The following is a 24,778-nucleotide window of genomic DNA, read 5'->3' as shown; positions in this document are numbered from 1 at the left end:
GGCACCAAGAGGTAGCGCCGTAGCGGAGAGAGGTGGACGTTTTTATGATCAACTCGTGGCAAATTGCCAGTACCACACTTACTGCCGAATACCCGCAGACCTACCAAACATCTTTGAAGTTTGGGAAACATCGAAAACATGAGAAAAAATCGGATCTGCGCCATTTGTATGGACCTATGAGCTGAACTACAAGCAACGTCAATCATGTAAGTCAGCGTTTTTTCTTTTCCTCCTTCAGACGTATCAATTATTACTTTGGTGACAAAAACATCTTGTTTATGTGTTTTATGCATCTTACTAGAATAGCTTGATAGTCTGACGACAAAATAAGCAAAACATATCATCTTACTAAGCGAGAGACGTTTGTTGGACACTTTGTTGAGTTGAAATAATTACACTCACTAGTCACATTTATGATACTACTGACTTGTTTTACGCACGTGTTTCTTTTTGTAAACTCAAATATGTATGCGAGTAGCCTAAATGCAGGGTACCGAAGTGGACATCAGTTCCCCCTTTGTGGTTTAAACCTCTCTCTGGAGGTCAATCTAATGAACCGATAAATACTCCACGGGTCTCTCATCCCAGGTGCATCAGACATATTACATATTCTCTGACTCAAATAGTCATGAGGCTTGTCCACTAAATGCATCTGGGTGTGGGCCAGATTTCCTTGATGTACACGATACATCCCTGTAGTGCTGCAACGATTAATCGATTAACTCGAGTATTCGATTAGAAAAAAAGATTCAAATTAAATTTTGCTGCTTCGAGTATCCATTTAATTAAAGTGGCTTTGTAATGGTTTGTTTTGAAAGTGTTTACATTTTGTTTTTGTTTTTTTATTTGGAGGATAAATTGCCTTCTAGTCTGCCTCATTTCACATGGCTGAATCCAGCTGCTCCCTGTTAAGACCAACATAAGCTAAGTTTTTGCTTGGGCTAATGTTTTTTTTTTTTTTTTTTTTTTTTTTTTTTTAAAATGCATTCGTAATGTAGATTATGGGTATATTTAGCCGTTTTTTGTGGGAATATGTGTCTGAACCATTTGTTAAGAGCATTGTGAAAAAATGTTAGCATTTTATAGCATTTAAGCTACCGGACATTTGCTATGTAAGTTAGCCAATTGTTCTTTTGTTGTACATAGATCCTCATTCATTTTTTTAATACTGTTTGAGGCTCAGCTCAGGTATTTTAATTTTTTATGTTTCTTATCCGATTTTTCGGTTATTCGAAGCCACTAGTTCATCGATTAATAGACTACTCAAAATAATCGATAGCTGCAGCCCTACATCCCTCCATCTTCATCGCATTCTCCTCCTTCTTCCCATCCTTCTTTCTATGAGATTTTGACGGGATGATAACTAGGCTTGTGCATCGAGCATTGATGGGATCCGAGACTAACACTCCGGTTTTTCCGAAACCGTTCGATGATTTAAAAAAAACTTTATTCCAAGTTTCAATGCCCTGACCGCCGATCGAAAAAAATAGCTGCCGAACACCACGAAGAAGAAGCCACATGAAGACTAGCTCCGTTATGAGCAAATCATATGAAGTGGCAAATTTGGCTTAGCACAAGAACGTGTTGCTTTACTTCAAATAAATGACAACAAAGTAACAGAATAAACACACCTAAATGATATCAGACCCTCTGTTAAAACCTGCAAACTGGTTTATCGAGGGGTCCCAACGATGTGTAGTGCTGAGGAGGTGTGTGGCGTCTGTACACCTCAGGGATTCTTTTCCAACTAATGTTCTTTTTGCCTGCTGCCTCTAGTAAGTCACCACTAGGGGAAGCCAAGCGCACATAGCAAAACCAAAGAAGTCTGGAGAGTGTGGAGTTAACAATAGTGACATCTTGTGGACAGATGAACGATATATCAGTTTATGATACTGATCTAGTTGTCAGCTCGTTCCCCTGCTGCGGGCAGGCGAGCCGGGGAAGCAGCTGGACAAACCGGCCAACGTCGGAGGAGCGCATAGCTGCCACAGTGTCAACACGAATATGGCGTAAAATAATGCTTTACTACACGGCGAAGAGGTAAACAGTGAGAGAGCTGGCATGCAGTTGTTGTGCAGCTAACGTGGGAGGATTCGTCTGAGGATAACTTTTCTACATGTCCGTCCATGATTCAACATAAGTAAATAGTCCTATATTTAAAGAAACTTTGTAGTGTTTACTTTGTAATCGCTGTATTTGCGGCCATTTTTAACACAAAGTTGCAATTTCTGATGGGGTTGAAAATTGGACAGAACACCGGGCACATGAAGAGTGCAATAAACCAAGTATAGCGCTCTCCCGGCGGGGGTGTATGCGACAAGCCGCTAGTCGTCAGCCGAATGGCATTTTCGGTGGATGATCAGCCACAAAATGCGAGGCACCTCCATATTAAATCGCTTGCCATGATCCCAGTATTTGACATAATACAAAATACGATGTTTCTTCACTTCATCGTATGTCCAATGGTCCCACAGTAGTAGGGCTTGTTTTGACCAATATCCGTGGTGAACCTTTTGGAACCCAAAAAGGCTCACATGCCTCTCCCTGGTGCAGCAACAAATTTCTGCAGCACATTTGGCTGGCATGATGCGAAAAATAAACAAATTAATCCGCAAAATCAGCTGAATCCACAGTACATCTGCATACTATAAAGGAATGCTGTATTGTGAAATGCTGAACCGGGTGATGTCACATTCGCATTCGTCCTAAACCCGAGACTGGAGCCGGAAGTTACTCATTTTCATGGCGCGAGATTCAAAAATTGAATATATAAAACGATCGTTTCCATACACATCCAATTGGTCCATTTATTCAGGAGCATAAAACACCGCGTGAAATATGAAATAAACATGCTTTGGTGTCATACGTACTTTAAGTTAAATACTCCTATACTAGCGACTTTTTTGTGTGTGGGGTGGGGGGGCTCAGGTTTAGTGTCGACAGCAACAGCAGTGTCACCGTCAGAGCAAAAACCGGAAGGGGTGAGCGCTGCCGGTCCAAGCCATTTCTCGCTGCATTTTCGGGACATAAAAAATAGCTAATACCGTACTACGGTATGACTGAAAATTTGAGTGAATTCGAAACCGTTTTCGTACCACGGTAAACCGGTAACCGGCACGTGCCTAATAAGTAGTCATTCTTTTGATTTGAGGAAGGCAAAATGGAAAATTGTGCTAGAGAAAGCGGCAAAAAACTCCAGTCCAGGTATGAAAGACTAAACAGCCGAGCGCTGGGATTAAAGAGGGTGTTGACCTTGCTCACAGCGATTGCCTCACTCCACTGTAGACAGCAGCTGGAAGGAATGAGAAAACCAGGTCAAGACAAAAGGGTTTAGACAACAGAAACCCTGGAAAGCTTTCTTCATGAACACTTTTTCAATTCTCCTCTAGGCGGGTACAGTTTAGACACCTGCAGTCCGACCTGGACTCTGACGAGACAGCCAGCAGCAGCTCTGATGAAGGGCAAGATGAGGTCAGATTGCATAGAAAAAGCAAAATGATGTGAGTATCACAAACTGAGAATACTGTAAAGTGGTGCCTTGTGAGATCAAAGTTTGATTTGTTCCAAAACATTTAAATAAAAACACACGCACAACAAACAATATTTTTTTGCCAAGATATGGTTGGTTTGTGCTTAAGTCTCTGTCTTTTGACCAACCAAGTGTGTTTGTTACATAAGTGACAAACCTTTTAAAACTCACATGCATACCCCTGCTACACTACCGTTCAAAATTTTGGGGTCTTTTTTCATTATGTGCAATCTGGTTCAAAGGTTTGGGGTCAAAGTGACCCCAAACTTTTGAACGGTAGTGTATATGGAGGACCAGGAGTGGAAAAATAAAAAATAAAAAACACAATAAAAAAAATATTAAATGTGTCATTAAAATGCTTCTATTTCAATATTTATTTATTTATGTCAATATTTATCTCAATATTTATTTATTTTTTTAAATTTATATTTATTTATTTCAGCGATATTAAAACTAGAAAAATTTTCACCAGATGAATTCAATAGCTCTGTTTGTGAAGACTTTGGTTGACCCACTATGACCACATTGTATTCCTTAGAATCTGATCACATTATCGGAAATCGGGCCGATCGCGCCATTTATCAGAGGATCGGAATCTGGCAAAAAGGATCAGATTTTTAATTTTAAAAAATGTATTTGTTTTTTTGCTTCATGCTCATACAGCCCCTCACATTCCCTCCTGCTAAGCAGTGTGACTAAGCTGTTTTTCCGAGTCACCAGTGCAGCTGGCGTTTGGTACTTAAAGTTAATGATGATTGACAGGTTTGTAGCTTTGATCCGGCCTGAGACGCCTTGATGCGTCTACAATCTGAAGTGTGCTGTGGCAACTCATTCATTGTGTAAGTGAGAGGCTGTTCTTGGCAGTGTGAGCGTCAAAGCAAAAAAACAACACCTTTTTTTTTGCGGTATCGGATCTTGATTCGGTATGGGCAGATTCTCAAAATCGGGTGACTCAAAAAGGTGTGCTAAAATATGCGATCGGGACATACATATTCATATCATACCGTTTAATCCAGGATAATCAATCAATCAATCAATCAATCAATCAATCAATCAATCAATCAATCAATCAATCAATCAATCAATCAATCAATCAATCAATCAATCAATTTTATTTATATACAGTAGAGAGTTTATCTTTGAATTATTAAGATTGGTCCAAGATCACTACCCTGGCAACTGAGGCTCCACAGACGCACAACCCCCCCCCCCCAAGCGTTACCGCCATGGAAACATATTAAACGTCAAATTCAGTATCAACCGTCTAAGACTACTTATTAACATGTTTAACTATTCACTTCCCAGTCTTGCATCTTCTTGTAAAGATATTTTTAAATGAAATAAAGAAAGTTAGCCTCTAGCTAACTATGTGTTGTTGTATTTAATCTAAATTCCCACTACTGGGTTTGTCAATTTAAGGATTAAAAGGCTGTATTTATTAATTTTCTTAATTTTAAACAGTTTTTGCAAGTTCTTTTCTGGCCATTGTTTAGCTTTTATCTCAAGGCGATAAGCTGCTCCCAAAAATATATTCCTACTTTGAGTCAATGTAATCATTGATGTTTAAACCTCTTTGATAGAAAAGGTCCCTTAGGTAGAATTCTCATAAATGAGTTACAAAAACTGCCTTAATTCAAACATTTGCTGAAAGCAAACTATTTTTGTCTATTTATATGCATCTCCTTGCTCAGCAAATGCAGCAGCTGTGAACACATGTGGCTGGAAGAGAGAGCAAAAATTGGCAGCAGATGGAGTTGGTTGCAGTTACGTCTGGTTGACCTTGAAGGAAAGCTGAAGCAACTTGTGGAGCTCCATAAAAATATCTGTTCCAACAAGGTGAATGAAAACTTGTCATAACACAACTTTGAGCCGGGTATTTCCTGTAATAGTTTTTGGTGTTGGCAGTCAATGTTTTCTTGTATTTGCCATGTCAAACATATTTCTGAACTCTTTCTTTCTTAGGGAGGCGTGGTACTTGCTGAGTCCCAACCACCCACTGACAGGCAAATCCAGCAAAACCTCTTCAACGAAATGGCTGGTCTTCCCTCCTCAACACTGGACGTTGACTTGGAACAATGCAGCCCCAATCGTCTTCTTTACAACATTGAGAGACAGGTAAGTTTGTGTACTTAACTGTCAACTCGAATTCCAAGTATGGCAGAATGTGGACCATTAAGTGATTGGGCCCACTGGAAAAAATAGCTTTTTTGTCACAAAATAACGCATAAACAGTGTGGATAGTTTTCGCTTTATTATTCAAGGCTGAAACTTGTGTTTTTGCTGTCTTATGATGGGATTGATGCTGTCTTTCTAGAGTGCTCAGCTCAGCCAGATCATCAGCAGTCTGATGCCTCCTCTCAGCTTCTTGCCACCTTCAAAACAACAGATGTGGAAAGGCGGGAGAAACCCCTTTAGGTAGAATAGGCACATCTGAAAATTTCCAACATAAGCAAAAACACAATAATTTATTCTTCACTCTTTGCAACTTGTAGTCAATTTTTCCATTGGCGATTATTTCAGGTATACTACAAACATTAAAAACCAGTCCGACAAAGCTGATATCTACTCCTTGCTGGAGTCTATGCAATGCTTACTGAAAGATGACTCTTGGTTGTAAAATAACACCTCTGTCCCCATGTGACATAGCTTGATCTTTCCTTCATATACTTCCTCCCTGCTGCCATTTCAACTTCAAATGTAACTGGGAAGATGAAAGCCACACGCAAAATAAAAAGTGTCTTCTTATGCAGGTGACACAGGCTCATATTGTATGCTTCTGGTGGTTCTATAGAAATATGATCTAAGAACCAACACCTTGATGACCTGTCTTTTCATCTATGCGTGACTATTAAAATCTTGCTATCAATCAATGCTCTTTTGTGTTCCTACAGTCTGGCCGGAGGAGGAGTTTTCATGCCACGGGGGACTAACAGCAGTCTGAAGCAGCTGTACAAGTCTCAAGTGTCGTGTGTATGTGCTCGGACAAGACCTCTGATCACCCACCGAAAGCCCAAATTATTCTTTTTCGACTCCTACAATGCTATTCCAAAGGTGTGTACGCCGCTACAACGTTAGATATTGCTCTTGTGTCCTATCTGACAATACCATCATGTCCACTTGCACTTTAGAATGGGATTCAATTAAGCTTGAGAACGATAAACCGATACGACCGGATATCCGGTTTTACAGGTGAGAGATACAGATGTATCGATAGAAAAGTTACCATTCGACAGTAATTAGCCATTAAATATTCAATTACTGGAAGCAGAGATAGAATTCGACTGTCGCGAGCACAAGAATTGGCTTCTAATGCCTAGTTCAATGCATTGCTTAATATGATAATAATTTAGCTTTTACTTCACATGCTGCGCTTGTGTCATTCACCACACAGCGCACTTAGCTCGAGACTGCACGCATGATATAATATGGACAAGCACTACTCACAGTCGTGGTTGCCTCAACTTCCCATGCATTCCGGCAGAACCGCTACTAGTTGCTGTCATTACCTGATCGTCACGGGCTTGCCATAACAATGCGAGAGCTAACGAAACCACTGTAACGCACCCTCCGTAGCATTTTCTTCACAGCCCAAAACGAAACTAGTAGTGGCAACGAAGCAACATGCTAAAACAATGGACAGTGTGATCACCGACGCCAGCGACGTGCAGTCAGTGATTGATTTTCAACGCACCCAGGAAAACAAAACTCGGACTTTGAAGTGATGAAGGCAGTCAGATCTGTTCACATGGGACAGAGCTTGTGTGAAGCAGTAATGGCAAACTGAAGCATCATGAAGCAATGAGGCTTTCCATCAAACTGGTTCGCTCCTGGGCCGAAGCATCATGAGGCTTCATTTGTTCTATTGCGCCTTTATGTGGAAAATAAATGTCATGACAGACAGAGTGATTAAAATAATACCATGGCTTTGATGGGGTCAAAAGGGCAGGGAGTTGTTATGTGAATGAATGTGCGTGTGTTACTTGAAAGTACAGCCTAGATTGGGCCTAAGAAATCCAGCCGACCCGGCCCGAGCAATTAACTTTCAGGTCCGAGCCCGAAAAAACCTGAAATTGTATTTTTTTATTTGTATCCCCGACCCCGAAAAAAAGCCGAAATTTTATTTTTTATTTGTGAGGACCCAGAAGGAGGAAATGCAGGGATGCAATGCGTCAGTCAGACCTGGACAGAGCACTGCTTCGAAAATGGTTGCATTTTGTGTGATCACATTTGTGACAACACCTATGTGCATAATGATAACAAATTAAAGCCTGTCTTTTGTAACAAATTCTCCCAGTTGAACAAGACTGTAAAATGCATATTCAATAAACATTTATATCTTTCATATTTGTGTGTCTGTTCTATCAGGTGGATAGTTCATGCGTCATTTCCTTGGCAAAATGCAGCAACAGGCATTTATTTTAATTTCTTGAAGTTGGCAGAAAAGAACGCAATTTTTCTTAATGTTTAAATAGTCTACATATGTTTATGATCATAATAAATGCATGTACACAACGAAATAACGCTGGATAGGTTTGTTAAATATATTTCTGTGTGGGATATTGTGCTCTCATGGACGCACCTCTCTGACAAGGAGAGGAAAGGCAACAAATACAAAAATAAACTAAAATACCTTTAAATAACATTCTTTATTCAGAACAAACAAAAGAACCTGCCTTAAGGAGCACTGAAACAAAATAACATTTTAAAGAACACCACAAAGTCCTGCTTTGCACAAAGAGATGCAGCCCTCGAAACAAATGATAATAAAGATGTTTGACTAATATCATATCCATATCGAAATTCGAAAAGGAAATATCAGGATGCAGAGTTGCAGACTCGCGGAGAGCCCCAGAGCGTACATGTGCGCAAACAATGCACTGGCTCTCCTGCGGCTCATGACAGCGCCCTTTCTCTGTTTTATCCCATTTATTTATTTTACCCTCGTGAGGAAAAGCGGCATGGAAAATGAATGAATGAATGAATGAATGAATGAACAAGTATTCCTTAGTTTAACATCCATATACAAATATACATTTATTCTAAAAAAAAGTTAGTGAGAGAAGAAGTCCGGCCCGACCCAACCCGAACGTAAATGAGTGACATTTTGGGCCTGACCCAAGCTCAAGATCTAGGCTCTACTTGAAAGAATGATTGCTTTATTTTAGACATTGACATATAAACAAAGAACAAGACACCTTTCATTCATTTTTATTGAGGAAAACTTTCCTAATTTCCAAAGTTTTTGGCTTTAAACGGTTTCATTTTTTTTTTTTTAGATAGGATTTCTCCTGCTTTTGAAAATATTCTTTCGCAAGAGACGGATGAGGCCGGGGTACAATGCCTCAACATAGATGAAGTGTTCTCTTGGTACCCAAGTTCTTTAGAACAAAGTTTGCACTTCACCTTTTGAAAAATCAGCAAGTAGAAGAAAGACATTAAAACGAGGGATACACTGTGTTGTCACAATAATTTACAATATATATTCACACTGGTTATTATAATTCGTACCTTTTTAGGAGAGAACTGCTCAAAATGATCCCAGACAGCGGATGTTCTCTTATTTTTCGATGTTGGACAGTGCGTCCATTGCAAAACGAATCCGATTGAATTTAGGTTTGAAGATGCGAGTTGAGTGTGTCAGTGTCACCAGTCAGCTCATTGTCGTCTCGGTGCGCCATTTCATTTCGAATCACCGGCGAAACTATGTGTTAGCGATGACGTAGGAAGCCCGTCTCGTGAGGCTTCGGACGTAGCAACGTGCCTTCCGAGGCTTCGGGCGTGGCCGCAAGCGTAATCAACACATGCCTCGATGCGCGCTTTGCTGATTTTTTTTCCGGTTTACTCTGCACACGCATCGGCGCCTCGGCACAGTAGGGTACATCACTAGTGTGAAGTGTGGAGCGGTACAGAGATTGTGAGTTTTCAACCCTGAAAAATAACCCACTACAATGGTGGAAAGGGCGGCATATTCCTCAAGAAAAATCTGCCCTTCAAAAAAGATATGGACAGTGATGAGGAATAAAAAATGAGGAAGCACAGGCGTAAGTGAATGACTTTGCTGTCTATTAGATTAAAGTAATGATTATTGACCTGTCTATGCCATGTTTTTATTCCCCCAATTATACCAGTCGTAAAGCATAATTTATTATTTATTTATGATAACACTAGCAGGTTTAATTCTTTTTTTTTCTAGAACTGCTGCATATAATTAATATTTTTTGTTTGTAAGATGTTTACGTTGAAAGTTTGCACTTAAATTACTTACTTCTTGTGTTAAAAACACCAGGAAATACAGTAATTGAATTACTGCACTCTATTGTTGTGTCACTGGAGTTTTATTTTATTATCAATCCCATCCAACAAAATGACGATCATATAGTAAGCCTTTTTTTTTTTTTTTTTTTTCATAAAAAAAAATAATACATAACATTGGTATGAAATTTTGTTTAATTTTGCTATATTAGAAATGTGGTCTTTTTATATGTTTAAAATACTGTACAAACACACACAACAAATAGTTACTATCGTATTGTTTTCACTCTATCAAACCGTATCGTTCTTACACAGTATCGAATCGTATCGAATCGCTCGCCCTTAAAAATGTATCGTTTTTTAATCGAATCGTAACCTGTGTATCTAGATACATATCGAATCGGCTTCATGCCAGAGATTCCCAACCTTAGATTCAATACAGTGGGGCAAATAAGTATTTAGTCAACCACTAATTGTGCAAGTTGTCCCACTTGAAAATATTAGAGAGGCCTGTAATTGTCAACATGGGTAAACCTCAACCATGAGAGACAGAATGTGGAAAAACCCCCCAGAAATTAAAATTAAAAAAATTTTTTTTTTTAAATTTTTAAATAATTTATTTGCAAATCATGGTGGAAAATAAGTATTTGGTCAATACCAAAAGTTCATCTCAATACTTTGTTTGGAGTGTGACTGACTGAGATTGTGGACAGGTGTCTTATATACTGATAATGGGTTAAAACAGGTGCCATTAATACAGGTAATGAGTGGAGCCTCGTTAGACGTCGTTCTGTTTTTTTTTTTTTCACATTCTGTCGCTCAGTTAGGTGGAAAAGCACTATATAAGTATAACACCATTTACCATTTACCATGGTTAAGGTTTACCCATGTTGACAATTACAGGCCTCTCTAATCTTTTCAAGTAGAACTTTCACAATTGGTGGTTGACGAAATACTTATTTGCCCAACTGTATATAGTTATTAGGGATGTCCCGATCGCATATTTTTGGACCAGAGTCTGAGTCACCTGATTTTGAGAATCTGCCGATACCGAGTCCCGATCCCAATACCAAAAAGTGTTTTTTTTTTGTTGTTGTTGTTATTTTCTTTTTTTGAACAAAGGTTTTAAACATGTTACTGTCCCACTGTGCCACCTTCGAAATGTGAATTATTTTTATACAAGAATAACATAGAAAAATGCTTGTCTTTATTAATGCTTCATTGAGTGAGTCTACTCAATCTACTCACACTGCTGAGAACAGCCTCTCGCATACACAATGAGTTGCCACAGCACACTACCGCTAGTGTGGAACAAGCTAAACGATGATTGACACTTCTGCATCTTTGATCGTAGAGCTACCAAGCTTTCCTAGCAGGATCAAAGCTACAAACCTGTCAATAATCATTAACTTTAACTAGCAAACTCCAATGCACTGCTGACCAAGAAAAGCAGCAGGAGGGAGAGTGTGTGGCTGTACGAGCATGAAGCAGAAAAACATTAATATTTGTTTCATTAAAAACCCGATCCTTTTCATCCGATTTGGATGCTCTGAAAAATGGCGCGATCGTCCCAAATTCTGATCACGTGATTGGATTGGGTCACCCCTAATAGTAATTGAATTTGGTCTAATTCTAAATGTACAAAGTAGCCTTTATACTTATGTACTATTTAAATCTGTAGGAAATATTTTCCTTACTTAACCTTTTCAATTTCCCACTCTTTTCATGCAGGATGCTCCACTCTTTTGCTCGTGTCGTTTCTCATGTGATTCAGAGGTCTCGTCCTCAAACTCTAGCACCAGCAGTACCTTCGCCTCTCTCAGAACGACAGGTAAAATTTGTAAGAGAAACATCAATTTAGCATAATAAATACTGACCTTCTTCTTGAATCAAAAGATAAGTTAACAGTTAAACAAATTTATTTCAACTTTCTTGTAGTACTGGATAGGCAAGTGTCATGTGTTGATTTTACCAAGAATTTGATGCCACATTTAAATTTTTGTAAAATTTAAAATAAATTTGGAAATTTTGGATTATGAAGGCTGTTTTTTTTAAAAATTAGAAACATGTCTTTAATTTCTTTAGGCAATCCACATAAGTTTTCTCAGGAGAGAGCAATGGTTTACACCAGTGGTCTCCGAACTATTCCACATAGGGCCGCATAGTCTTAGCTAGGAGTGGGAACCTCTTGGTACTTCATGATACGATACGATTTGCGATACAAAGTTCACGATAACGATGATCTGACGATATGGCGATACTACGATTATCAATATATTGGTCAGGAAATAATTCTGGGATATTCTACAAACAACTAATAAACAGAAAAAAAAGCTTCTGCTGTGAATTAGATAGTTTATCACTAGTAGACGTCCAATCCATTTGAACTGGGAGGGTGGCAGCGAATTAACATTCGTTCATTCGCTGCCATCCCTCCCACTTCAAACGGATTGAACGTCTATGGCCGCCAGTGGCCAATGAGGTAATTTTGGGCCATTTAAGGTCATTTACCTGTTTATGTTCACTTACTTCCTGTTGATTTTGGGATATTTTTTGGTTCACTTCCTGTTTATTTTTAGTTACAGAACAGGAAGTGACCTGGGAATCACCCAAATGAATAGGCAGTGACTCAAACTCAAGAGGAAATAACCTGTAAATGCCCTAAAATGAACCGCAAGTGACCTGTAAATGCCCTGAAAATCGGACAGAATGACTGAATGCTCTGGTTTCGAATGAACGTTCCCAGTCTAAATGTATTGAGCTTCGTGCACCGTCAATGCAGCCTAAGAGTTAACTGAGACACTATTATGGTGGAAGATTTTGGTAACAACTTGCTGGTTCCTTTTTATTTTTTATTTTTTGACATTGACACCTTTTTAAAAGGATATCTCGATTCTTGGCAGGAGCATATCGATAACCTTCTGGGACACAAAGTATCACGATGTATCATCATTTCGATATTTTGTCACACCCCTAGTCTTAGCTAATATTTAGTAACCATTTGTCACTGCACTTGATCAAATATTTTGAATTAGTGTGGGAGCATAAACCAAGTGAGGTGAAACACGGTAGAAATTGATGAAAGGATTGTACACCCTGCAAACTAATGATTCTGACGCATTCCTTTTTTTTCTATTTATACCAGGGGCATCAAATTGATCTTTGTAGCAGACCATATAGTAGCTGTGGTTTCTTCTGGAGGGCCCTTAGGTCTGCCTGATGATTAATCGACTACTCAACAGCTAATCGATTATCAAATGAATCGGCAACCCTTTTGGAATATAATGAATCTTTTAAAGACATTTTGACTGAAAAATTGCCGAAATCCTCTTTTTATGAGCCATTAAAAGCAAATATTCTCTTATTTTTCATTTTTATCTTTTAATTCATGTAAATGTTTAAATTAAAAAAAGTGAAAGCAATAAATCTTATTTTATTTTTAAAAATAATATTTATGTTTAATTCTTTTATTTACATTTTTTTGATTTAAAAAGCACAAAAAGGAAGACTTAATATTCACTTTGATTATTTGGAACGTTCTGTTTTTTTAATTTATGGAACGTTCTGTTTTTTTAATTTAAAAATACATTAATCTTAAAAGTACAATAGCAGTAAACATTTCCTTATAATTTTCTTAAAAATAATATACAGTGGTACCTCGACATGATCCGATCGCTTCGACGCACGATCTTTTCAACATCCGAGGTAAAATTTGACTCACCATTTGTTTCTACATCCGACGACATGCTCGAAATGTGACGATCTATGACATCGCCGCAGTTTGTTTTCTCGCAAGACGGACGCACGGCAGATTTTCTTGTGAGACAAAACAACATGGGTTCCAACAATGTTAGTGCAGGTGGTGAAAAAAAGGATAAAGGTGATGCTTACCATTGAAATGAAGATGGAAATGATGGAAAAATATGTGAACTGGCTCGACAATACGGCTGTAGAATGTCTACTCTTGACGGTCCTCCTCTGACCTCCGTTCGCCAGTCTTCATAAGTTAAGGTGACAATTATTATTGTGGTAACATCGCCAAAGAAATCGCCAGCTTCGTCAGGTTTCTAATCATTTATTCCATCAACTTGTGCAACACAACACGCCTACTGTTGCCCGCAGCTGAAAAAGGTAAACAAAATGAAAGAACAAAGTCCCATCTCACTCTGTCAAGTCAGCAACGGGATGCGTTCAGGTGCACCACGCAAACACATTTGCCACATTAGAATCCGATTCGTTACATTATCACAGGTATTGTTATTATTAATATTATAATATTATTATTACAATTTTTATTCACAATTTATTTCTTTTGCTCTGTGTAATTGCTGTTTGCAATAGTACCAGCAGTATTTATTAAAGATTTAGTTTAGGTTTTCGGGCTGTTGAACGAATTAATGGAATTATAATGTATTCTTATAGGAAAATCCAACTTGACATACGACCATTTCGACTTACAAACTAGGTCCTGGAATGAATTAACTTCGTATGTAGAGGTACCATTGTATATTAGAAAGTTGAAGAGATGGCACATGATTTAATTTCACGGGCTTCACAAAATGATGTGGTGGGCCAGATATGTCTCCCCGGGCCTCATGTCTGACAACTGTAATTTAGACGTTGAATGGGTATATGTGTATATTCCTATTTCCTGGGCCATGAGTAAAGTAGACAAAGTTGCTATGCTAATAATAGTTAACAAAAGAGGTAATTTCCTGCTTAGAAATAGGTTGAATGGTTAAAAGAAGCTTTGACACACATCAACTAAACTAAACTAAATTCCTGAGCAGGAAGTGAATTGTAAACGGCAGGCTAGATTAGTTGCCTGTATTGATTCAGATCCTGCTTGTTTTCCAGGCTATAGACACTTATGCCAAGCTGGACTTGGCATGTGTCTGCCATCGATCAAGTTAGCTGATCTGGATATTGCACATCCATGCAGAAAAAGCAAGCATCGGAAAAGAAGACGGCGCACTAATATAAAAGTTGTACGTAGAAGTAGGTCCTTGTGCTTTTTACCTATTTTGTTGATTTGAAATTAAAAATAAAAACTTTCTGCTGTGGCAAGCAATGCACAGCTCTAAGTAATGCAGGGACATATTTGTATCAATTGACTTGCCTGATTTTGAGAATCTGTCGATACCAAGTCCTGATCCGATACTGTAAAAAACTAAAATAAAGTTTTAAACATAGTGACCCACTGTGCCACCTTCATAATGTGAAATATTTTTAAACAAGACTAACATAAAAAAAATTAGGCCTGTCAAACGATTAAAATTTTTAATCGAGTTAATCACAGCTTAAAAATTAATCGCAATTAATCGCAATTCAAACCATCTATAAAATATGCCATATTTTTCTGTAAATTATTGTAGGAATGGAAAGATAAGACAAAAGACAGATATATACATTCAACATACTGTACATACAGTGGGGCAAATAAGTATTTAGTCAACCACCAATTTCAAGTTCTCCTACTTTAAAAGATTAGAGAGGCCTGTAATTGTCAACATGGGTAAACCTCAACCATGAGAGACAGAATGTGGAAAAAAAAACAGAAAACCACATTGTTTGATCTTTAAAGAATTTATTTCCAAATTAGAGTGGAAAATAAGTATTTGGTCACCTACAAACAAGCAAGATTACTGGCTGTCAAAGAGGTCTAACTACTTCTAACGAGGTCTAACGAAGCTCCACTCGTTACCTGTATTAATGGCACCTGTTTTAACTCATTATCGGTATAAAAGACACCTGTCCACAACTTCAGTGAGTCACACTCCAAACTCCACTATGGCCAAGACCAAAGAGCTGTCGAAGGACACCAGAGACAAAATTTTAGACCCGCACCAGGCTGGGAAGACTGAATCTGCAATAGGTAAAACGCTTGGTGTAAAGAAATCAACTGTGGGAGCAATTATTAGAAAATGGAAGACATACAAAACCATGGATAATCACCCTCGATCTGGGGTTCCATGTAAGATCTCAACCCGTGGCGTCAAAATGATAACAAGAACGGTGAGCAAAAATCCCAGAATCACACGGGGGGACCTAGTGAATGACCTACAGAGAGCTAGGACCACAGTAACACAGGCTACTATAAGTAACACAATGCGCGCCAGGGACTCAAATCCTGCACTGGCAGACGTGTTCCCCTGCTGAAGAAAGTACACGTCCAGGCCCGTCTGCGGTTTGCTAGAGAGCATTTGGATGATCCAGAAGAGGACTGGGAGAATGTGTTATGGTCAGATGACACCAAAATAGAACTTTTTGGTAGAAACATAGGTTCTCGTGTTTGTAGGAGAAAGAATACTGAATTGCATCCGAAGAACACCATACCCACTTTGAAGCATGGGGGTGGAAACATCATGCTTTGGGGCTGTTTTTCTGCAAAGGGACCAGGACGACTGATCTGTGTAAAGGAAAGAATGAATGGGGCCATGTATCGAGTGATTTTGAGTGAAAATCTCCTTCCATCAGCAAGGGCATTGAAGATGAGACTTGCCTGGGTCGTTCAGCATGACAATGATCCCAAACACACAGCCAGGGCAACAAAGGAGTAGCTTCGTAAGAAGCATTTCAAGGTCATGGAGTGGCCCAGCCAGTCTCCAGATCTCAACCCCATAGAAAATCTGTGGAGGGAGTTGAAAGTCCGTGTTGCCTAATGACATCTCCAAAACATCACTGCTCTAGAGGACATGGAGGACTGGGCCAAAATACAATCAACAGTGTGTGAAAAGCTTGTGAAGAGTTACAGAAAACGTTTGGCCTCCATTATTGCCAACAAAGGGTACATAACATAGTATTGAGATGAACCTTTGGTATTGACCAAATACTTATTTTTCACCATGATTTGCAAATAAATTATTAAAAAATCAAACAATGTGATTTTCTGTTCCCCCCCCCCCCACATTCTGTCTCTCATGGTTGAGGTTTACCCATGTTGATAATTACAGGCCTCTCTAATATTATCAAGTGGGAGAACTTGCACAATTAGTGGTTGACTAAATACTTATTTGCCCCACTGTAAGTACTGTATTTGTTTATTATAACAATAAATCAACAAGATGGCATTAACATTATTAACATTCTGTTAAAGCGATCCATGGATAGAAAGACTTGTAGTTCTTAAAAGAAAAATGTTAGTACAAGTTATAGAAATTTTATATTAAAACCCCTATTAATGTTTTCGTTTTGATAAAATTTGTAAAATTTTCAAACAAAAAATAAACTAGTAGCTCGCCATTGTTGATGGCAATACACAATGCTCATGGGTGCTGAAACCCATAAAATCAGTCGCACCCAAGTGCCAACAGAAGGCGACAAAAAACACAAGTAACAAGTGGATATGACAGTGTGCTGTCATTTTAATCTGTTTAAGCGGCGCATGTGCGTTAAATGTGTCAAATATTTGAACGTGATTAATTAAAAAAATTAATTACCACCTGTTGATGCGATAATTTTGACAGCCCTAAAAAAATGCTTGTCTTTATTAATTGCTTCATTCAGTGAGTCCACACAAATCCACTCATGAGTTGATGCTCACACTGCTGAGAACAGCCCCTCACTTGCACAATGAGTGGCCACAGCACACTACCGCTAGTGTTTAAGAAGCTAAAACAATGCTTGACACATGTGCACCTTTGATGATAGCGCTACCAAACTTCTCTGGGAAGATCAGAACTACACCCCTGTCAATCATCGTTAACTTTAAATGGCTAACTCCAGGGTACTGCTGACTAGGATTGGGCATCATTTGAAATTGAACGATTCCGGTTTCGATTCCGGTTCCGAACGATTCTTGATTCCGATTCTTTTAAGAGGCAGGGTAAAAAAAAATTGCATAGTTCATATTAATGTCTTAACCTCTCAATGATTTTTTAAATCACATGAACTTCTCACAGGGCTGTTTCAAACTTCTATATAAATATCAGTCTTTAAACTTGAATGAGATGTAGTTTCTTTCCACAGGAGTGCAATTTCACAAAGATGTTTATTTTTCAAAAGCTCCCGGAGAGAACATTTACACATATTCTTTTGCCATACATATACTGTACCTTAGCTGGGAGCTACGACGAAGCATTAGTATGAATTCTTCTATTGATTATAATTTGATTATCTTTAACACATTTGCTCCCAAAAAAGTAAAAATACATTCTATTTTTAATTGTTTCAATGTCCCAAAGACAAATTTATACGTCTTTCACGTTTTTTTTCACAAGATACATCTCTGGTTTCTGATTCAACTTAGCTCCAAAGCACAACGCTGAAATCCATTTTAAAGCAATAAAACTTGCCACTGGAGGGCAGTAGCACATTTGGTAAGACCCACAACCTGATTCAACGGAACGAACGGACGGGCCGCACGGCCAGGGCGTGGTGGAAGACGACCAAATGGACGTCCAGGATGCCAGGCGGCGGACAACCTAGCAGAACAACCGGGAGGACGCCCGCAATGCCAGGCGCTAGACGGCCGAGCAGAACGACCGGGACCACCAGTGCAGTGGACGATGCCGTTGAGTCCGTGCTGCTCGCCGAGCAGAGACAGGTGGCGATGAGGGAAAAGTTTACCCCACTGTCGCGGCTAGAACAGCGTCATCTCTCAGTTAGTTATGTGTAAATACATTTTTACTTTGCTATCAAAAGGTCTATTTGTCTTGTTGTTTGTTATTTTGTAAAAGGAAAACATTATTCAGATGTTTGGGATGTAACTAAAGCAAAAAATAGCTGTATTAAAGTCAAAGTTATGTTGGAAATGTATGCTTTCACAAAAAGCTCAATTTCTGTTTTTTCATCAGAAATTGGAAAATTGCTCAAACTAAGCTATTTCTAATGCTGATTTTTAAAGAATAGAAAAAGATATGAACTACGGTAACTTTTTTCCTGCTGAAAGAAGAGAGTCTAATCTTTCTTTTGGTGGGTTCCATGTTTATATAGCAATAGAACAGAATTTTCTGTGGGCCTTGCAAAATCAGTCAAAATCCAGTAAAACGGCCGGGAGCGAAGGGGGTTGCACCGGTGAAAATGGGAGTGAATGAGTTAATTACTGTTGATTTTAACAGAGGCGGCAACGCGCTACATAAAGTACGTAACTGCTCTATATACAGTATATTGGCTTTATAGACCGAGAAGTCTACTGCTTTAAGATGGCGGCTGTTTACTAACGCTGGCGAGTCCGTCATTTCGTATCTAGTTCTCTACACATGTGCTAACCCCACAGAGTCTGTCATTTCGCATCTAGTTCTATAAACACGTGACATCTACCATGGCCCGATGTAATAATACGACTTCTTCTCGTACTATTCCGTCAGACCATCCATCCATCCATCCATCCATCCATCCATCCATCCATCCATCCATCCATCCATCCATCCATCCATCCATCCATCCATCCATCCATCCATCCATCCATCCATCCATCCATCCATCCATCCATCCATCCATCCATCCATCCATCCACTTCTTAATCCGGGTTGGGTTCGTGGGGACAGCAGAAGACGGACGCAATTTATTGTTTTACTTAATTTATTAGTTTACTTACTTGGTTCTGATGGCGCAGCATGTCAAATACACTGCACTCTTGCCTGGTACACCAGACTCACCGCTGTTCCAGCTATTGAGTCTGGCCACCATTCACGCGGATGCAATTTCCAGGGCGGAGCAAGCCACAGCAAACAGACAGCGGAGTGGACCAATCAGCGACGGGCAGACGTGACGTTAGTAAAATGACGAGGGAAGGACGAGGGACCTGCGCGCGGAAGTAAACATACGAAGAGAGCGGAGTTTATTCAACATGGCTAGCGCGAGACAGACTGTTGTCAATGACTCGTGTCGATGTGTTTTTGGTAATTTAAAACTGATTTTACCGTGGATTGGAACATATTCTCGGCTCACCCGTTCACCATCTGTGTTGTTGTGGAGACGACTTTCGACGCGCAAGAGTGACGTTGCTCGTTAAGAACACGTTTGTACCTGCTCGAGAGGCCGTTAATGGGCTGGTTCCCAGACTATAGACCCTACCCACCGACGTCATAAAACCACGTGCTCGCTGTATGGTTCCGCCCACTTGTCCGTCATTTTGTCTCTGTATTAGCATTGGTTTCAATTGATCGAGGAATTTAAAATGCATTTCATGGAAGACCCGGTGCTTTCTGATGCCGTAAACTCACTGGATGTGTTGCATAAAAGGCGTTATGTCGAAAAGCTTCGTTCTATACAGTCGCCAGATCCATATTTGATGCCTAAATCGATGATTTTTGACCGGCTGCCTTCGCCGTCTCTGCCTGACCCTGATATTTACAACTATCTTGTCCACACAAAATCAGCCTATTCTCACGAAAGTTTGAAAAACTTTAAGAGCTTGGAGGCTTATAAATGCTACGTTGCTGGTTGGGTGAAACAGGTCCTCGTACACGAAAATTCTGCAGGAATCTTGTGCTCGGAAGGTGAGTTACGAAATTTTCAATTCAAAATCTTTTGTTCTTGCTAACATCCACTGTCAAGTCTAATGTATTTCATGTCATTTGTCAATGGAGCTAGGGCTTTTAATGTTTATATGGTTTAGCGATAGCACTCTCACGACATACATACGTGTATGTTGTCGGCGATTAGCCTAGCAATGATCTTAATTGTGGTTGTCAGCCCAAAACCCTCTAAATATATATTAACTGCATCTTACCAGATATAAAATGACTACTACATAATCTGTGGTAATCGTTTGGAGCCCAGTTTTCTCGTCGAATTGCAGCAGCCCATCTCGCTCTCTCCTCTCCGTGTCTCTCGGAATCCGGTAGAACTTCAAGTCTCTCCGTCTATCTTCTCTGTTATTGCAACCGACCGCCACACACGCCTTCACCATTTTGATTATTAATGTTAACGAGCAGAAAAACACGCCGTAAATAGGAGGAATGTACGTAGCCGTAACAGGTCAACACGATGTGTTGACGGACAAGTGGGCGGCACCAGTCAGGAGAGCAGAGTTGTGACGTCACGTGGGTAGGGTCTATACTCTCAGTGTTTGAAAAATACAGGGAGAATAGTCTGGTAGAGCCAGGCAAACTGCACTCAGCTATGCACTTGGCACTCGGCACTTGTATTCCATGAAGCCGGAGGTGCTTAATCATATTGGTCATGCAGCCACTTTTGCATTATATAGTTGTGTTGCAAATGTTGCACTGAGCTCACTGGTCACTTTTTTTTTTTGTAAAGTTGTGCCAAACATTTGAGGGCTGCCGCACCGTGTCCATGGTTGTAATCAAGTTGCAATGCACAAACACACGCTTCTTGTGGCTTCTTTTCTTCATGGTTTTCGGCAGCAATTTCTTTCCACTCGGCGGTCAGGGCATCGAAACATGGAATCAAAATTTAAAAATTCGAACGGTTCCGGGATCATTAGTGTTAGAACCAGGTCCCATCGATGCTCGATGCCCAACCTTACTGCTGATCAATGAAAGTAGCAGGAGGGAGATAGAGAGGCTGTAAAAGATGAAAAAAATATTTTTTTAAATTAAAGACCTGATCCTTTTCACCTGATTCCGCTCCGCTGAAAAATGGCGCGATCGGCCCAATTTCCGATCACGTGATTGGATCAGGACATCTCTAGTATGAATCAAATTAGCTGAAATCTTGAAGATGTGGTTATCACATTTATTTTGCCTGCTGGCGAATTAAATGTCTAATAGCTTATATTTGTTATCAGATGCAATGTCTGAAGCTTATCTGTCGGATCCAACAGCAACGTTAGATGATGGACTGGAGAAAATGGTAACACATCCGTTCAAATGTTATTTTTAATTTTTCAAAATTTATTTTTAAACTGTATGTTGAAGTTTAATGTTATACAATTCATAGTAATTTAATTGAATCAAAAAATGTTGTACTCTGTTGAAAGACTAACTGCATACACTACATTCCTTGTGGCCACTTTTCTTCACAGGGCTTGCCAGTCAGCAAAGTGGAGAAAATGTCCTCCGAGCATGTTCTCACGCCAAGGTATCGGTCAATTGTAAATAATCAACCTGACATTACTAATACTGTATGCACATCACGGACAAAGTCTCCCTGTTTTTTATAGTTGGCGTCTTGTTGACATCCAGTGTCTAACGGAGAAGCCTGAAAAAGACACTGAGGCAGGTTCAGTTTCATACTTTGGATATGAGATCTTTATTTTCCTTTGTGAAGAAACAATCATCCTCATACCTTATTTTGTGTGTGTTCTCTAGGTGGAGATTCTCACTGATGCGGTCTTTGCCCAGAGACACTTGCCTTCAGAGCTGAAGGAAAAATTACACTCCACATCCGAGGGAAGGAAAACTTGCTGCAGGCGCCCTACAAGGTAATTTGTGCTAGTTGTTTTTATGCATGTTAAATTATTTTGGACATCCTGAGAACAAAGACATTTGGACACGACTTGGGTCAATAACTGCATCCCAATTCAGGGTCTGCACCCTTCCTGTTGTTGGAGGGTCCTCCTCCCTGGTAACCAAATGGGACAATCTAACAACATTCAGTGTATTTCCTGGTTGTGTCATGTAGAAATCTAAAATATAAGAAAATAATACAAACGTATGAAGCGACCTCTGAACTGCAAATATTTTTATAGCGACAACCTAATAATTGTTTAGCACTGAAAGTCATGATTTATTTAAATATGGGGATTTTGGTTTAATATGACGTTGGGTGTTCAAATAAGAAAAAACCTTACTGTTAAAAATTTACATAAAATTGTTACTTTCATTTATAAGTCATGTCAGCACTGGCAGCAGCACGAAACACATGCTAGGATATGTCTCTTAGCCAAGTGCAGAAGTGATACGTTTTCCAAAATCGGCTCAAAATGATGAAAGAGGAGGACCCATTCTCACTTTGTGAGATGAGCATCCTCTGAGTTTTAATGGACTGGGATAGGCCCTTCTGCAGTTTTACAGTTGACATAACTGGCCTTCCAATGCATACTCCGAGTGTGCAGAACCTGAATTGGGACATAGGTAAAGAGTTAAGGGTGCTGAGGTTTGCTAGTTTTTAATTTGTTCTATATTGCCACTGAGTCCACCTCTTTTGAAAGTGGAATGTTGAGTGGTTTTCTAATAGTTTCATGCTTGTCCCACTCAATTTTAGATTTGGAACCAGATTGCGAGGCAGTGTAGGTGGGCCGTGCACATATGGAGTGGAGACCTCTGTGAAGTGGAGTCATTCTAAATTGGATGAGGATGAACAGCTGAACATAGAGCAGATGCCGGTGAGATAAAACTAGGAACTGGGAGGGATGGCACTGAATGATCAAATTCATTTGCTGCCAACCCTCACATGTTCAAATGGATTGGACGTGTAGCGCTGTCATTGGCAGCCAATGAGTTAAGGGGTTGTTTGTTCATGGAGCTGTCGTTATAATCCATAATATACGGTAATATACATTTGCCACAAATTGGATAAACACTCTATTTATACTCTTCTCAAAGCTGAAGCAAGAATAACAGTCACAAGTGCCGGACACAAGAAAGTCCATGTCTCAGCAGCTGATGATGCACTGATTGCATCACTTCATTTTGATTGAACTCAAATTATGTTTGCTGTTAAGTCTCCTCTCGAGCACCAGAGACCCACTGCAAGTCTGTGTTCATACACTTGCACACACGAACACAAGTGCAGCATTACATATACAACACACAGACACACACACACTATATAAAAATTCAGATGAAGGATGCACAATATACCGTATATATATCAATCCATTTGGCACGACTATTCTGCTCATATGAGCACATAACCTAATGTCATTATGAATTCTCATGAAGCTGTGTTCTGTCATTTGTGCCTTTAGACTAACTGGAAGCTAAGGAATTTTCCTTTAAAAATGAGTGAAGAAAAAGCCCTGCTCGACAACATGGAGACACTACGCCCTCTTATGGTCATCACGCATGCATTACAACTAACAGCAGTTTAGCAAGCGGTGCCTTACCACTTTCATTCATACATTCAATGAACATTTTCAACAATTTTCTCATTCGTGACTTATAAATGTTGTTGGTATCAAGTATTTTTCCCTCTTTTTGTGATGTCACTCTCAGTCTGTTGTAAGAAGAAGATTTCCTGCCATGAGGCCCTTGATCTGTGACCATATTGTCCCAAACAGGGCTGGACCTGGGTGAATAGGTGCCCTAGCCGAAAGTGTAGCTACAAGCCTTCTGGGAAGCCTTCTAAATATACACACGCACGCACGCACGCACGCACGCACGCACGCACGCACGCACGCACGCACGGCGGAAAACACAAAACTGAAAAACCAGTTTCTGCTCTTGCACTCTTCTTTAAAAGAAACTGCTGTATTTTAAGCTAAAACAACTGTTGTGTTTGATAGAACAATATGTCTATATGCTGCTATAGCAGATTCATGGCACATTAACCCCCCGAACTATTTTTAATTTGTCAGTTTTACCCTAAAACCCCCCGTTTACAGACGTCGCGCAACCGCTTTTGTTTCAACCCAGCCATAAAACAAAGGTAATTAATTATATTTATTATTCAAAATGTCTGTTGTTTTTAGCTTAAAATCATTCATTGATGTCTCATATTTTGTTAAAAAAAAATATATATATATATTAAAAATTATTCACTCACATATTTTAAACTTTTAAACAAATTATGTCACAATGAAAAAAATTGCATCTGTAAAAAAGTCATGGATATCTACCTCATAACTATCGCGTAATTGTATTTTTTTGCTACTGTCGCATTTTCTCCGATATGTTAGATGATAAATAATTGATCCAAAAAAAAAAAAGTTGAAAAAAAAGTTTAAAAGGGTAAATATATGAAAAAGAAAATCTCGACCACTCCTTGATGTCTGCGATTTCTGCATCGTGACCCTTGTTATATTATCATGTTTCACCCATAAAATCCCCCATAAATCCAGCTGTGGCCATTCACAGGTGTGTTTTGACACTTAGTGATACATGCTACATGGAGTTTTTGGATCGAAACAAAGTAGGTACGCGATAA

The 24,778-nt window shown here is 39.4% G+C and overlaps 1 protein-coding gene across 1 annotated transcript; it reads left to right on the top strand.

Annotated features, from left to right (window-relative positions):
- LOC130927205 (KAT8 regulatory NSL complex subunit 1-like protein) lies at positions 1-23,832 on the top strand. The gene is made up of 14 exons (XM_057852860.1): positions 1-206; positions 3,390-3,500; positions 5,221-5,365; positions 5,492-5,644; positions 5,844-5,944; positions 6,421-6,580; positions 11,513-11,612; positions 14,639-14,779; positions 21,477-21,541; positions 21,714-21,769; positions 21,852-21,906; positions 22,000-22,112; positions 22,895-23,015; positions 23,601-23,832. Coding segments are annotated over exons 1-14 (1,446 nt in total). The 5' UTR covers positions 1-204; the 3' UTR covers positions 23,724-23,832.
- The last annotated feature ends 946 nt before the right edge of the window (positions 23,833-24,778 follow it).

Source organism: Corythoichthys intestinalis, chromosome 12 (assembly GCF_030265065.1).
Source record: "Corythoichthys intestinalis isolate RoL2023-P3 chromosome 12, ASM3026506v1, whole genome shotgun sequence".
Classification (NCBI taxonomy): Eukaryota; Metazoa; Chordata; class Actinopteri; order Syngnathiformes; family Syngnathidae; genus Corythoichthys; species Corythoichthys intestinalis.
The sequence above is the reverse complement of the archived record's forward strand: the minus strand, read 5'-3'. Positions and strand labels throughout refer to the sequence as shown.